The sequence below is a fragment of the Molossus molossus genome, unplaced genomic scaffold (genome assembly GCF_014108415.1).
Source record: "Molossus molossus isolate mMolMol1 unplaced genomic scaffold, mMolMol1.p scaffold_m16_p_2, whole genome shotgun sequence".
Classification (NCBI taxonomy): Eukaryota; Metazoa; Chordata; class Mammalia; order Chiroptera; family Molossidae; genus Molossus; species Molossus molossus.
The window spans coordinates 63,241,215-63,257,103 of NW_023425355.1; the positions used below are offsets into that span (position 1 = coordinate 63,241,215).

Here is a 15,889-nt window from a genome sequence, read left to right on the forward strand (position 1 = left end):
GGCCAATCAATGTTCTCATGCATCTATGTTTCTCTCTCTTTCTCTAAAATCAATAAAGAAAAACATTTTTTTTTAAATAAATAAATAAATGAAAATAGAGATGATACTCCTTCCATCTCACAAGGGTGCTTAGGGGAACAAAGGTGACAATGATGTTAAAGGCTTTGATAATTGTGAAGTGCTTTACAAGGTTGGTGTACATCCCTGAGCTTTAGCCTAGGCAAGAATGAGGGGACAAAGGCATGGAGTAGCAAGGTAGCATTCCCTACGACCCCCAGAGGAGACAGGGTTGGGGGCTGGGGTGTTGGTAGGTGGAGCAGGGAAGTCAGGTGCTGAGTGCTCCATTCACATGATGGCTCTCAATTCTCACAGTGATTCTTGGAGATAGGTGCTATTGTCTTTTTATGGCGAGGAAACTAAGGCTCATGGAAGTTAAGGGTCTTGTGCGAGATTGCTTTGTGGTTTTATGTGACAGTTGTGTCCTGAGGCAGGCCTGGCTGCCCCCTGGAGCCCCACACCCACCCACCCTGCTCTTTGCATATGCCTCCAACCTGTGAATGGGTGGCTGCTATCTGTATCCCTGTATCTGGTAGACACTGGGGAAGGGGACAGCTGGGCAGGGAAACACTGCAACCCTGAGCAGTTCTGGCAAAAGGTAGGAGTCCCCCTCCCTTCTCTCTGCTCCTCTAACACTGAGATGGCCCTGTCCCACACAGAGGTGACCAGCCGCCTGACATTCAGGAGCACTCGCTGATGCTTCTGTCTGGTTATTCTGTTTGGCAGTGTGTCCACTAAAATATTCCTCCTGGAGAGGTTTTGTCCCTTCACAGGGCCTCTTTCTTTCTCTCTAAGTTAGCACCACTTGCCCCAGTTGCCCCCGTGGCATGGTGCTTTGTAGTGGGAAGCAAGGCGGCGGGGTGGGGGGGCATGCCTGCAATACTACAGCTGGAACACTGGCCAAAGGCTTCTCACAGGAGATCCAAGCCAGGATGGAAAGAAGGGGGAGGTGGCCCCCATTTAATCTTGTTCTTCCCCCTCTAAGGCAAGCCTCCCTTGTCTCTGGCAACTCTGGGCCCTAGAAGGAGAGTCACCCCTTGGCTCCTCTCTTGGTTTAGCAAAATCCTGGGCACTTTACCCAGCATTCTCCAGTACTACCATTATACACCTCTGTCTTCCTGGCAGTAGAGCAGCATTCTATACTCAGAACCGGTACCTTCCTGCTAGGGATTATACCTCTCTGCCCCTTTGGGATGGGGATGGATAGCAGCTCTTGTTGTCTTGGGATTGACCAGAAGAAACAAATGCCCTGGGCCCGCCTTTCCTGGCATAATGTCTTTCTAGGCAACTTATCTGGCTGTCTAGGGCTCGGCACATGGCTGGCTTGAATCAAGTAAAACATTTGCCCTGGCCGGTTTGGCTCAGCGGTTAGAGCGTCGGCCTGCGGTCCTGAGAGACTCAGGTTCGGTTCCCGCTAAGGGCGCGTACCTCGGTTGCAGTTTGTCCCCGGCCCTGGTAGGTCGTGCGGGTGGTAACCACTCAGTGTGTTCCTTTCACATCGATGTTTCTCTCTCTCTCTTTGTTCCTCTCTCTCCCTCCCACTCTACCTGAACAAAAAATGGAAAAATGTCCTCGGGTGAGGATAAAAAAAACAAAAAAAACATTTGTTGCAGTGACATGCCCATTCCCCTGAGTTAAGTGCTGTAAGGAACAAAAGAGAAGATGACAATATAAACCCTGCTTTTGAGGAGTTTAAACTTAGCAGGGGAGGCCAGATTTGCCCATGAAACATTGTAAGGAAATTAAGACAGTCAGGTATCAGGCACCAGATTATGTGATTCATACTAGGTGTTCTGGGCATGCTGAGAAAGTGGGCAGTGGGTACTGGAGTGTTGTAGAAAACAGGATTTAAGTAAGACCTGGATGCCCTGAGGGATGTATTAGTCATCTATTATGGTGTAACAGATTACTCTAAAACTTAACAGCTTCCCACAATGATAAACATACATTATGTCACATATTTTCTGAGGGTCAGAAACAGCCTAGCTGGGTTTGGCTTGGGGGTGTCTCATGAGGTTGAAGTCAAGGTATCAGCCAGGGCTACATTCATCTGAAGGCTTGACTGGGCTGGGGTTCCCAGGGTGGTTCCCTCACATGACTGGCAAGTTGATATTGGTTCTTGGCAGGAGGTATCCTGTCCTTGCCCATGGGTTTCTCCCAAGGGCTGCTTGAGTGTCCTTATGACATGGCAACTAGCTTACCACCAGAACAAGTAATCCAAAAGAGAACAAGGCAGAAGCCTCATTGTCTTTTAGGACCTTGCCTTAGAAGTTGCACATCGTCATCCCTGCAATAGCCTATTGGCTACACAAGGTTAGCCCTGTTCAGTGTGGGAGGGAGCTGTGCAAAAATATGGCTATCAGGAAGTGGGAATTGTCAAGGGCCATCTTGGAGTCTGATGAGGATACAGTCTAATGACTCATGTCCTTCCCACATGCAAGACATACCCACTTTTCCCAAGACCCCTCAAAGTCTCAACCAAATATGGCATCAGCTTCAAATTTAGAATCTGCTCATCTAACTTAGGTCCAGGTTCAGGTGTGGCTTCTTGGGTCTGGTTCTTGGATGCAGGTCCTGGAACAGAGTTCTTCTCGATACGAAGACTACTGAACTAAGGAGATAAGTTACTTGTTTCCATAGATGCAATATACAATGGCGGGACAGACATGGGAACTTGCTCTAGACATTCCAGTTCAGTGGGAGGAAAAAGGAGACACATGGTGGTCATTCATGAAGAAAGGACTCCTCTTCATTGTTCTGGGGTCTTTCTAGTTCATTATTTCAAAGACCCTGCAGGAGAGAAAGCGAGGGTCAGAGTGGTTGGCCCTTGCAGCTAGTGGATGGCAGAGGCAGGATTCAAACCCAGGTCTGTTTGAATCCCAAACCTGAGGGCTTCCATCACTCCAGGTGGGCATGAGTAGGACCTGGAGACACGATGTGGTGGAAGATGGGGAAAACCTGGTAAGGGTTAGATATAGGGGAAGGTATTTGCAACAACCATGAAGGCTTCCGCAGCTGTCCCTCTTTAATCAAAGATAGTTGTCTCTCCTTTACTCTCAGAGTTTGCTTCTGCTTATTTATAGAGATGATGTATAGAAACCTCAATAAATGGAGATTGAGACAGGTAAAGAAGGCATGCAGAGTGCTTGAGAGAAGCTGAGATGTCCCCTCAATCTCTGATTTCCAATCCCTTCGTCATTCCTTGGTTTGTATGGTTGAGGATTTCAGCCCCTTTAGCATCTGCTCACTGGATAGAAGTGAATGGGAACCTGTACTGATTCAGGACTGTATCTCTGCTTTCCAGGGCAAAGGGCGTTGGAACCAGCAAAAGATACGATTTCCCAAGTCTCCCACCTCAGTGAAACCCACAGAACCCTGCACACCTTCTAAGTCCCGAAGTGCCAGCCTAGAAGAGGCCTCAGAGTCCCCTGCAGCCCTGCAGATTCCCCCAGAGGCACGTCGGCTGATAGTGAACAAAAATGCGGGTGAGACCCTCCTGCAACGGGCAGCACGTCTTGGCTATAAGGTAAGGAGCATTTGGTCGAAGGATGCAATTGCCCTAGCATCTGTGGAGAAACTTCTCCCATTGGCTCTTCTGGGGCCTGAGCAGGACTTTGTTTAGGGCTTGAGCCCACTGGCCTCAGACTAACCCTCCCTCCTGTGACAGGCTGCCCTACTGTTCTTCCTCTTGGTTCTACTGCAGTTTCCTGTTTGCTGGTTTGGTTCCAGCTTAAAGAAAATTAATCTTGCCTGGCCAGTGTGGCTCAGTGGTTGAGCATCGACCCATGCACCGAAAGGTCACCGGTTTGATTCCCAGTTAGGGCACATGCCCAGGTTGTGGGCCCAATCCCCAGTGGGGGGCATGCAGGAGGTGGCCAATTGATGTTCTTTCTCATCGACGTTTCTATCTCTCTCTCCCTCTCCCTTTCTCTCTCTCTAAAAAATTCAATCAATAAAGAAAAGTAAAAAAAAAAAAAGAAAATTAATCTTTAGGGCAGGGGTTGTTTATCAATTTTTCTTTTTTTTTTCTTTAATCCTTACCTGAGGATATTTTTCCATTGATTTTTAGATAGAGTGGGAGAGAGGGAGGGAGAGAGGGAGAGAGAGAGGGAGAGAGAGAGAGAGAGGAAAACATCAATTCGAGAGAGACACAGAACCCTGACCAGGGCCAGAGATCAAACCTGTGACTGAGGTACCTGTGACTGAGGTATGTGCCCTTGACCAGGAATTTGAATCCATGACTCTTTGGTCCACAGGCCAACACTCTAACCACTGAGCCAGACTGGCCAAGGCCATCGTTTTTTCTTTAGATCTCCCTGGGCAGTTCTCCAGGCCCCCACACTGGGTGCTCAAGAAAGATAGCAGCTTGCTGGTGAGACACCCCACTGTGTACTGCTTCCCTGTGGATCAGAAAGAAAGCTGATAAAGAAGCTGGCTTTATTGAGTACTTTTTTTGTCATGCTAAAATCTCTGATTACTTCATATTATTTCATCTTGACCATAAGCCTGTGGAGGTAGGTTTTATTAGCCCCATTTTACAGGTGTGAAAATCAAGGCTTAGCAATGTTAAGTATCATGTCTAAGATCATCCAACTACTACATATATATGAGTCTGTATTCATACCAAGGTCTTTTTGATTCCGAAGTGCCAGGATAGGGGTCAAAGCCTGACTCATTTACCTTCATGAAATAACATTACTGGACATTTTGGTTGTTTTCCACTTTTTGTTGATATGAACTCCCTTGATCATGTAACTTGGCCCACTACAGTGAGTATTTCCTCAGGATTTGTTCTTCAGGGTGGAGCTTCTGGGTTATAGAGTAGCCCCCCCCCCCTTTTTTTTAGGCTTCTGATGCCTATAACCAACTCATTTAAAGACAGTTGCGCACTCCTAGCCAGGCTGATCTGCATAGGACAACTGCCTTGACAGTGTCTCACCGGCAAGCTGCCGTCTTTCTTGAATACCTAGTGTGGGACCTGGAGAACTGCCAAGGGAGATCTGAAGAAAAAACTATTAGCAACCCCTGCCCTCAAGATTAATTTTCTTTAACCTGGGGCCAGAGCAGCAAACAGGAAACTGCAAGAGCACCAACCAGGACAGGGCTAGAGCGGTAGGAAAGCCTGTCACGAGAGGGAGGGAGGGGTAGTCTGAGGCCTAGGGGAGAGGTGAACATCTGCAGTGGTTAGGAAAATAGGGGGCCTCATGCTGCCCCCAGGCACAGGCAGGAGGCAGCACCCCAATGCAGGCACACATGCTTGTGTGCTCACTTGCTCACTCACTCTACCAACCAGGCTGTGAGCTAGCTGTTAGTCAGCATGGCTCAGCAGGCCATTTTCACAAGGGCCTGGGAGGGTTGATGATGGGCCCATGGTGTCTGCTGTGGCCTCTTCTCTCAGAAGAAAGCTTGCCTTTCTCCTCTCCCCCAGCTTATTCACCAGTTTCATCCCATACTAGTTAGGGTGCTTCTAGGCCCAGAGCCCCTGCTTCTGGTCCTAGCATCTCAGCCCGGGAAAGCTGGTAGTTACTACGTGGATGAGTTACCACACTGGATTATACTGGGAACAATCTTGATTTGAGGGGAGGGCTGGGATAAGCATCCAGAGATAGGACTTAAAATGATGAAAACAAGCACCTGTGGATAATACTTAAACCAGTTCTTTCTTCCTTGTTCTCGAATTACCAGCTTGCCACCACATGTGTCATTGCTCTTGCAGAAGCCCTGGACTAGGGAGTGGAGGCCCGAGGGTTTGAGCTCTAGGTGGGTAGGTGAACCTCTTGAGGATCTCACTCCAACAACCCACACCCAAATGAGTGTTTTTGGTCATAAGAAATGCCCCCCCCCCCCCACTGCCGAGGAAACAGCCCAGAGCTGAGGCCCTGGCGATGGCTGCTCAGGGCTAATTTTGTTGACAAAAGATTTTGAGACTTACCTGTTGGTCCCCAGAATAAAGCGCAGGATCTGACACTCCCAAACATTTGGAGAGCTTCGAACCTAACAGGTTGTTTCAAGAATTAGGCCACTTTTTGCTCACGGAGCTATCCTTGTCCCCGCAGGATGTCGTTCTCTACTGCCTCCAGAAAGACAGTGAGGACGTGAATCACCGCGACAACGCTGGCTACACGGCCCTGCATGAGGCCTGCTCTCGGGGCTGGACTGACATTCTGAACATTCTGCTGGAACACGGGGCCAATGTGAACTGCAGCGCACAGGATGGCACAAGGCACGCTTCCCCCCACCACTCTCATCCTTCCCCCGCTCAGGTCCAGTCTAGACCTTTGCAGCACACCAGGCTACCAGGCCGCGAGCTGCACAGAGGCTTTGCCAGGAGGCATTTCCAGAAGACATCTAGAAACTGCAGGGGAAACTGGGTTAGGGCAGGGTGGATGTGTTCCTGGCTGGCCAGTCCACAACATTTACCAAGGGGAGGATGAGGTTGTCTAGGGATCACCCCAGCAGATGCAGCTTCACCAAGAAGACTGCTCGGACTTTCCGCAGATCATTCTGGTGGTGCACCTGTCTCAGGCAGAACCTCAGGCTTCAGGAACCAGGAGGCTGACTTTAGAGTAACATCTAGATTTGATTCTTTTTTTCTTTTCCAATTACAGTTTACATTCAATATTACTTTCTATTAATTCCAGGTGTACAGCATAGTGGTTAGACAATCATATACTTTACAAAGTGTTCCCCTGATAGTCACGGGGATGTAAAGTACAGCATAGGAAATATAGTCACTAATATTGTAATAACTATATATGGTGCCAGGTGGGTACTGAAAATAGATTTGATTCCTGATTTGATCTCTCTACACTTTTAAAAAGACACCTAATGTAGAAATTGCACCCATTTTCCTCTGCTCTGTCAGAGGGCTTACTTCCTGGGCAGATTGAGATATGAACCGCATACCAAGTGGGGGGACTTGGGTCAAAGGACTGTGACTCTGCTTGGCTGCCACCTGGTGTGTGGGAGCTGTTCTGCTTATCCCTGCTCTTGGGCGGACATCAGGTCCTTCTGTTCATTACCCCAAGCATCTGCTTTAAGTTTATCCTCAGTCGGGCCCATTCTCTCCAACTCCAGAGCTACTAATGGACAGTATTCATTGTGCCATAGATACTGTCCTAAGATGTGGGGGGAACATAAGAGAGAAATGGGAGGGAGGAGAAAGAGGCACAGGGAGAGAAGGAAGTAGGGAGATGTAGTAAGGGGTGCAGGCCAGAGATGGTTTCCCTGCTCTAAGACTTACCCACATTACCCTGGGGTCATCTCATTTTACTTCTCCCTGATGAGGTAGCCTGTGGTCTAGACACCCAGGTTCCCCAGTTTCGCCCTATTGTCCTCACCCTGTATCACCTCCACAGGCCAGTTCATGATGCAGTGGTCAATGACAACCTGGAGACCATCTGGCTCTTGCTGTCCTATGGGGCTGACCCCACGCTGGCCACCTACTCAGGACAGACAGCCATGAAGCTGGCCAGCAGCGACACCATGAAGCGCTTTCTCAGCGGTAAGCTCAGCCCAGACTTGAAGCCATCATCCTTGAGGCTGGCCTCTGATTTCCTGAATTTTTGGGGAGATATTGTTCATCTCAAACAGCTCCCATGAGGCGTGTCAGCCCTTTTTACAGGCTTTCTTCTAAGCGTCTCAGAAATCTCTATAAACTTTAAAAAGCCTAAAGGCACGCTTCTTCTTGTCCCTGTGCTGTGTGTGTCCACATTGAATGCATCCTCTTCAGGACCCTGGTAGCCTGTGGGGAACCCATTTTCCAGTGAAGCATGTGGGGCAGGTCTTCTTGTGGGACAGCAGCCCCACGAATAGATTTAGTTGGGGCAAAATGTATTGACCTGTGCTTTGAATGGGATATCAGTTGCAAAGAAGTGAGTGACGCTTAGAGTTTTGCTTTTGTTTTTGCATTTCCTCCTGTTGGTGATCAGAGTGTAACCCTTAGGACCCCTCCTGATGCTTTATTTCTCACAAACCTTGCCTGTGATAACTGATATTCCCTCTGTGTCCCCCCAATTCTTTTCTTTTCCTTCCTCACCTAACCCCTCTGGAAAAGTGTCTGGTGTTCAGGCCTGCAAGGGCCATAAGCCAACATGCGTTCATTTTCTCATTAGCAGATGGCAGCTGTTTGTCTACAGTTAGACAGCTATACTGAGTTGGGCAATGGGAGGAAGATAAGGAGGGGAAGTCTAGCTTGGGCATGCTCAGTGGGAATCTCCTCAAACTTGACCTCTGAAGGAAGAAACCCTGCCTCCTCAGTGACATCACAGCTTGGCCCTCGCTCTAGCAGTTACTTCCTCAGACTGCCTGGGCGACAGACAGACGGTGTTGTATCATTGACTCTCCTGGGAGGTGTTGATGTTTGTGGTAGAACCCCTCTCCGACTGGGAGCCCACAGGACCAAGGGTTTGCCCAAGGCCACTGCCTGGTTAGTCTCACCCCACCCCCACCCAAAGAGACAGTTCTGGGCTCCCAACCAGGGGCTCATTTGTTTATCGAACAAAGGTTAACTAGGTAGCTGATGATGGAGGAAGAAACAAAGGAAATGGAATTGAAGATCTTCATGAAGAGAGGAGTAGATGGGAAGTGCCACCTAGATACTAATAAAAGCTGGAGGGAGAGCAGTGGAATGCCACTGAGTGAGGCCTTGGCTTCTGCTCAGCCGGCCTCCTCTCCACCCCCAGTTAAGTCAACTAAACCCTGCAGTTGCTTGTCACCGTGTACAGGCCACAGACCTCACAGCTGGACCCAGCCTCTCCCTGGCTCAGGGAAGGAGGACTGCCTTTTCCTTTCCCCCAGCTCTAGGGTCCCAGGCTCCTGTCATTGAGGGGCAGAGCCACTTTGTGATGCTCATTCAGTCATTTGTCCTGGGTCAGGGATGACTCCCATTCCCTTTAGCTGAACCATCACCAGAGTGCAGGGCTCAGGGCAAGCACTCTTTGTGGCCTCCTCCCACATACCATACCCTGCATGCACTCTCTCTTATATACACACACGTGTAGTTGTCTGCACACCACTTAATTCCCAGGAAAAGCTGGCACAGATGACCATCCAGAGCATCTCAACTTGATAAACACATCACATGAAGCTCTGTCTCTGATCAACAGCTCTAATCCAGGGCCTCTGTGGACAAGAGACTGCCCTCCTGAGGGTCTTGGAGCCCTCTGGTCCACATAAAGGTATCTTTGACCCACTTGAGTAAGCAGACGAACTCTTCTCTGACCCCTTCTCCAAAATCCCAAAGGAGTTTGAATGTTGAAACCATTTTAAGTAATTAAGAAATTAGAAATAGCCCTGGCCGGTTTGGCTCAGCGGTTAGAGCATCGGTCTGCAGTCCGGAGAGACCCGGGTTCGGTTCCCGCTAAGGGCACGTACATTGGTTGCAGTTTGTCCCCGGCCCTGGTTGGTTGTGCGGGTGGCAACCACTCGATGTGTCTCTTTCACATTGATGTTTCTCTCTCTCTCTCTGTTCCTCTCTCTCCCTCCCACTCTACCTGAACAAAAAATGGAAAAATGTCCTCGGATGAGGATGATTAAAAAAAAAAAGAAAAAAGAAATTAGAAATAAACGTGTTTTCCTTTCTTCTTCCCATTTCTATTAACTCATCCCAAATACTGGGCAGCCTTTTGATGCCTCTTTAAACTAACTTGAATGCCAGCCCCTATTGCAGAAGCAAGAGAAACTTTTCTTAATTCCCATACTTCCTAGCTTGTCCAGTCCAAACACCTTCACTCAAATCTTGACATTTTTTCTCAATTTTATGGAATGGAGCTATAGCTTCATAATAGGGGCTAGGAGCTGAAGGGAGTGTTAAAACTGAACCACCTCTTTTCCTTCCAAATATTAGTGGCAGTAAAGGCAGAGTTCTGTCTGCCTGTTGGAGAAAGTACTAGCAAGCCAAGCCAGGACCTTGGCCCAACACCCCAGGAAGGCAGGCACTGACAGGAGTCAATGGGCTTCCAGAAAGGATGCCTTGGGTCCAAAGGCTCTTTTGCTGGGGGGGGGGGGGGGAGAAGCAGGGAAGGACAGTACTCAGGATATTTTAAAGACTCAGGTACAGTTCACCTAACAACTATTTGGAAATAATTCAGTGGCACTCAGTATATTCACAATGTTGTGCAACCATCATCAGGCACTTTTTTGGTTCCTTGAACTGAGTATTTCTCTTTTTTTGTCCTGGTATCCCTTCTCCCCAGATCTCAAGAAGCTACTGGGTAGAGTGGCATAGTGGATCCAGGAAGCACCATGAGGTTGGAGGTTGGAGAGGCAGTTCCCTCTACTCCCCCACCTCCCCAGTCCCTACACTTGGATGCATTTGGGTGGACTTCTGGATTTCTTTTTTACCCTCCCTGTCTGGCTGAGGTATTTTAAAAGCTTTTTGCTTTTCATCCCCAAGCATTTGCCTGACCAGACTCTCCATAGATTGTCTTCTTCCTCCCCCAGTGGAGATCCCACTGGGCAGAAAATGAAGGCGGATCTCCATAAGGTTCTAAGGGCTTCATTTCCCACATCAGGGTTGTACCTTGTGTAGAGTTACCCTCACTTTGTGTAAGGCCCTTGTTCAGAAAGAGTCCAGGAATCAAGTCCTGTTATAAATACACAAAGGAATGTTACTATTTGTAGTTATCCTGTTGTGAATCCTTTTGTAAAGTAGATGTTGCTATTCATCTGGATTGTAAATGTGGATTTCCTATATTGGGTTGGCTTAAAACTGAGGCCCATTTCTCCTGAGATCATGAAGGATGTAGTAGCACTCCTTCATTCGCTTATTCAGCCATACATTTATTGAGCACCTATTAGGTTTTGGGTACAGTGCTGGATACTAGAGGCCAGATAGTGAGCCCTTTCTCTTATATCCTGGGTCTTGGAGCACCAAGCCATCCAAACCCTCCTATAACTGATTTTCCTATGACCCTGTAAAGGGAAGAATAATATACAAGCTAGCGAAGGGAAAACAGATTCATTTTTCCTCCTTTGTCAGAAAGAATGTGGGGGCTGGTGGGGTTGTTGCCATTTGGTTTGGGGCATTGGAGAAAGTATCAGGACAGCTTTTCCTTCCACTGATGAAAGGGTTAGCAGTTTACCACTTGAGGTCACTGAATCACAGGTTTTTGTTTTTCCTGCCAAAGACCTCTGCCATATGACCTTATGTCAAAAACCAATTGTTTTTGGTTTTTCTCTCCTTTCATGTCCCTCAGCTGGTGACTTGGTTGGAGAAGATGGGGAGGGGTATGATGGGACCTTGGGAAATAGAGAAACTCTGATTGCCAGGGTGACCACTGACATTGAGCACTTAAAATTTTTAATCGAGGTAAAATTCACATCAAATTAACCATTTAAAAGTAAACAGTTTAGTCCAGCCGGTGTGGCTCAGTGGTTGAGTGTTGACACATGCACCAAGTCACCGGCTCGATTTCCGGTCAGGACACATATCCAGGTTATGGGCCTGATCCCCAGTGGGGAGCATGCAGGAAGCGGCCAGTCGATGTTCTCTCTCATCGATGTTTCTATCTCTCTCCCTCTCACTTTCTCTCTCTCTAAAATCACTAAAGGAAAAAATTAAAAAAAAATAAAATTAGCCCTGGCCGGTTCAGCTCAGCAGTTAGAGCATCTGCCTGCGGTCTGGAGAGACCCGGGTTTGGTTCCCGCTAAGGGCATGTACCTTGGTTGCAGTTTGTCCCCGGCCCTGGTTGGGTCATGCAGTGGCAGCCACTCGATGTGTCCCTTTCACATCGATCTTTCTCTCTCTCCCTCTCTCCTTCCCACTCTATCTGAACAAAAAATGGAAAAATGTCCTTGGGTGAGGATTTAAAAAAAAAAAAAGTAAACAGTTTAGTGACATTTACTACATTCACAGTGTTGTACAGCCATTACCTCTATCTCGTTTCAAGACGTTTTCATCACCCCCAAAATGAAACCCCACACCCCATTAACCAGTTGCTTTCCATTTCCCTCTCTCCCCAGCCCCTGGCAACCACCCCTGTACTTTCTGTCTCAATGGATTTGCCCATTCTGGACATTTCATATAAACAGAATCATACAATATGGGGTCTTTTGTGTCTGACTTCTTTTATGGAGCAGCGTGTTTTGAAGGTCCATCCTTATGGTAGCATGTTTCAGTACTTCATTCCTTTTAAGGTTGACTAATATTCCATTGTATGGATATACCACATTTTCCTGACCCATGTATCAGATGACTCATGTTTGGGTTGTGTCCACCTTTTGCTGATTGTGACTAGCGCTGTTGTGAATGTGCATGTACAAGTATTTGTTTGGATACCAGTTTTCAGCTCTTTTGTTATATACCTAGGAGCAAGATTGCTGGACTGAGGGTATTTTTAAAAGCAAGAATACTAGTAAAGGATTGAAAGTTGTGGGAGGGTGCAAGGAAAAGGAAAGGTCACTCTTCATCCTGATTGTATGTGAAGACCAGTGAGGAAATGTAACTTGAAGCTGCACCATCAAGCAAACCTCATTGTTTCCTCCTGTGTTCCACTCACAGGCCTGTTCTGACTTTTGCATCTTTGCTCACGCCAGTTAAAAAGGTAAATTTACCTGCAAATGACAAAGAACAGCTGTTAGTGAGAAGAATTAGAGGAATGTGCCAGGGGGCTCTGAAGGCAGTTCCTAGAGAGGAGTCCTAGGAATGCGGTGACCTAGGGCTGCTCTGATGGAGTCCTCATGTGACCTGTTGGTGGGGACAGTAGTCACTTGAATGCATAGGTTTGGGCATGTTGGTTAAGCAAGCATATTGATTTATAGCCCATAGTTTTGTCTTGTGGTAATTTCTCTTTCTTTTTCTTTCCCATATATTTATTATGTTCTTACTATGTGCCAGGCACCTGGACTTAGGTACCGAGGAGACAATGAAGAACAAGACAAATGTGGTCCCTGCCTTTTGGGAACTTATGATCTCATTTGTTTATCTCCTAGGATACCTAACACAGGGCTAGGCACAGAATAGACACCTACCTACCTGACAAGTGCTCTAGGAAGAAACTACTGTCAACTCTCAAGTGGTGCAGGGTACAGAAGAGCACATATGCTGACAACCACGACCTAAGAGTTTTTTTTCATTGAATGCACGAAAGATCTAATGTACTTGACTAAAGGTTTTCTATTCTAGCTGCTCAGCCATTACTTTGAAACCTTCTCTCTGGCTGCCTTTTCCTACTGGAAGAAACCCTTTCATCTCCTAGAACATCACTTAAAAAAGGATACCTTTCAGTAGGTCACAATAGCTAATGGGTATTTTTCCTGATAGGATGTGTGAAAGTATGTTGGAGTTCAGTAGTACCTTGCATTGGGAGAAAATAGCTCTACTCCTTTAAGAGTGGCTGCCTGCTCACTTCCTCCTGTGATTTCATTTTCAGCGGCACCCTCACCTCATCTGTGCCCTGTGGACTCTCCTGTCCTGTTGCCCATGTGTCACTTAAGGGCTGGTGGCAACCATATACAGATAAACCAGCTTGCCAGCTGTACTAGGTGGCATATAGGTAACCTCTGGGCCATGTGTCCACAGATGATACAATTGAATTTGTAATGAAAACCTGCTTTTTGTCCACATGGGGCTACGAAGTGAAACAGTTCCACTAGATCAGCGGTTCTCAACCTGTGGGTCGCGACCCCTTTGAGGGTCGAACAACCCTTTCACAGGGGTCGCCTAAGACATAACAGTAGCAAAATTACAGTTATGAAGTAGCAACGAAAATAATTTTATGCTTGGGGGTCACCACAACATGAGGAACTGTATTAAAGGGTCACGGCATTGGGAAGGTTGAGAACCACTGCACTGGATGAAGCTGAGGTAGGAAACAAGGAGGCTAAGTGGTGACCTTATGTCTGTCTTCAGATCAAGTAAGCAAAAGGTGGTTTAAAATTTTTTTATTGTGGTAAAGTACTTACAACACAATTTACTATTCTAATCATTTTAAAGTGTACAATTAAGTGATATTAAGTACAATTTTGTGCAACTATCACCATTATCACCACTATCAAGTTTCAGAACTTTCTCATCACCCCCAAAGGAAACCCTGTACCCATTAGGCAGTCATTTCCTGTTCCCTCCCAACCGCCGATCTGCTCTCTGTGTCTATAAATGTGTCTGTTCTGGATATTTCATATACATGGAATCATACAATATGTGGCCTTTTGTGTCTGGCTTCTTTCATTTAGTATGGTGTTTTCAAGTTTCATCTAAATTGGAGCATGTAGCTTGGCCGGTGTGGCTCACTGGTTGAGCGTCAACCCATGCACCAAGAGATCACCGGTTCGATTCCCAGTCAGGGCACATGACCAGGTTGTGGGCCAAATCCCCAGTGGGGGCATGCAGGAGGCGGCCAGTTGATGTTCTATCATCAATGTTTCTATCTCTCTCTTCCTTACCCTTCCTCTCTCTCTAGAATCAATAAAGAAAAAAAAATGTTTTTAAATAAAAAATAAATAAATAAATTGGAGCACGTAGCCGCACATCATTGCTCCCTATGACTGAATAATATTCCATTGTATGGATATACCACATTTTGTTTATCCCTTTATCAGCTGAATGACATTTGGGTTATTTCCACTCTGGAGCTATTGTGAATAGAGTTGCTGTGAACATTTGGTTATAAGTTTTTGTTTGAACACCCGTTTTCAATTCTTGTGGGTCTATATCTAGGAGTAAGTAGAAGCAGGTTTTTTGTGAGGATACACTTGGCCATCTTCTAGATGTTTTTCAAAGATGAAACAGTAATTGTTCTTCCTTCTCTTACTTTTAATTCAGGAAGATCATAATTGGATAAATGAACATTGTAACCATAGGTCTAGCTAGAATTCTGCTGGCAGAGCAATTGTCCTGCTCCATTTAAAGCAGGGATCCCAGACCTAAATGCCTTCAGGCTGATCCTGTAAGAGAAACAGAGAAGTCTGGGTGGGGACTGTTGAATTAGAGAACTGCACATGTCGCCTCTCCCTCCAGCCAACTGTTGACATGCAGGAATGTGGATTCAGTATTGCCAGATCTTCTGATATTTTTTTTCAAGAAAAGTTGAAAATCTGGATTTTTTTAAGTGAAATCTCTCAATTTTAAAATGCTGGACGTAAAGGAGGGACATCTGTAATACTTTCAACAATAAAGATCAAAAATACAAATAAAAACAAAATAAATAAAATGCTGGACGTTAATTATTATTATTATTATTGTTATTTATTTTTTGGTTTAAAACACTGATCCAAACCTCAGGTGGTCAGTGGGCTAGATTTGGCTCCTGGCTGCTGGTTTGCAATCTCTGATTGACAACCAGAAGCATATCACTCTCTCATCACTCCCAGGCCCTCCTGTGGTCCTTCCCTTGTCCCATTCTCCTAGCCCCATGTGGAAATACTTTGCTTCAGATTCTTTATCCAGCCTACCCTCCTTGTCTCATTGCCTTCTCTTCTTTTATCAGATCACCTCTCGGATCTTCAGGGCCGGGCAGAGGGTGATCCTGGTGTATCCTGGGACTTTTACAGCAGTTCTGTATTGGGTAAGCTTGCAGTAGGATTCTTCCCCCATCCCCACCCCTGTGTATGGCTCACAGATTTGAGATTTGTTTTGTATTTCACTAATTCTTAAAGGCAGGAGTGACCCTGTTGAGGTAGCCCTTCTTCCCCTGTTAGTAGCTTACAGACCCTTTCAGCCTAAACTTTAGTGCAAGCCTCCCCCAAACTCAGAACTCATATCTTAAACTAGGAGATGCCACTTATTTGGAAAAGGCTACCATTAGCCCTCTACCACTCCCCACTCTGGGTATTTATTTTTAATTCGCTCTCTTCTAAGGTTCTTTTCTCCTCCCTTGTTTTGTCCTAACCC

At 46.6% G+C, this 15,889-nt stretch overlaps 1 protein-coding gene across 3 annotated transcripts in view; it reads left to right on the forward strand.

Annotated features, from left to right (window-relative positions):
• Positions 1-15,889, forward strand: part of BCORL1 (BCL6 corepressor like 1) — a 67,572-nt gene that overhangs the window by 45,285 nt on the left and 6,398 nt on the right. For all 3 annotated transcript variants that reach the window (XM_036271537.1, XM_036271539.1, XM_036271538.1), the window contains 4 exons: positions 3,362-3,583; positions 6,114-6,280; positions 7,416-7,561; positions 15,486-15,563. In XM_036271537.1, coding sequence (XP_036127430.1) covers positions 3,362-3,583; positions 6,114-6,280; positions 7,416-7,561; positions 15,486-15,563 — 613 coding nt within the window. The remainder of the gene's footprint in view (positions 1-3,361; positions 3,584-6,113; positions 6,281-7,415; positions 7,562-15,485; positions 15,564-15,889) is intronic.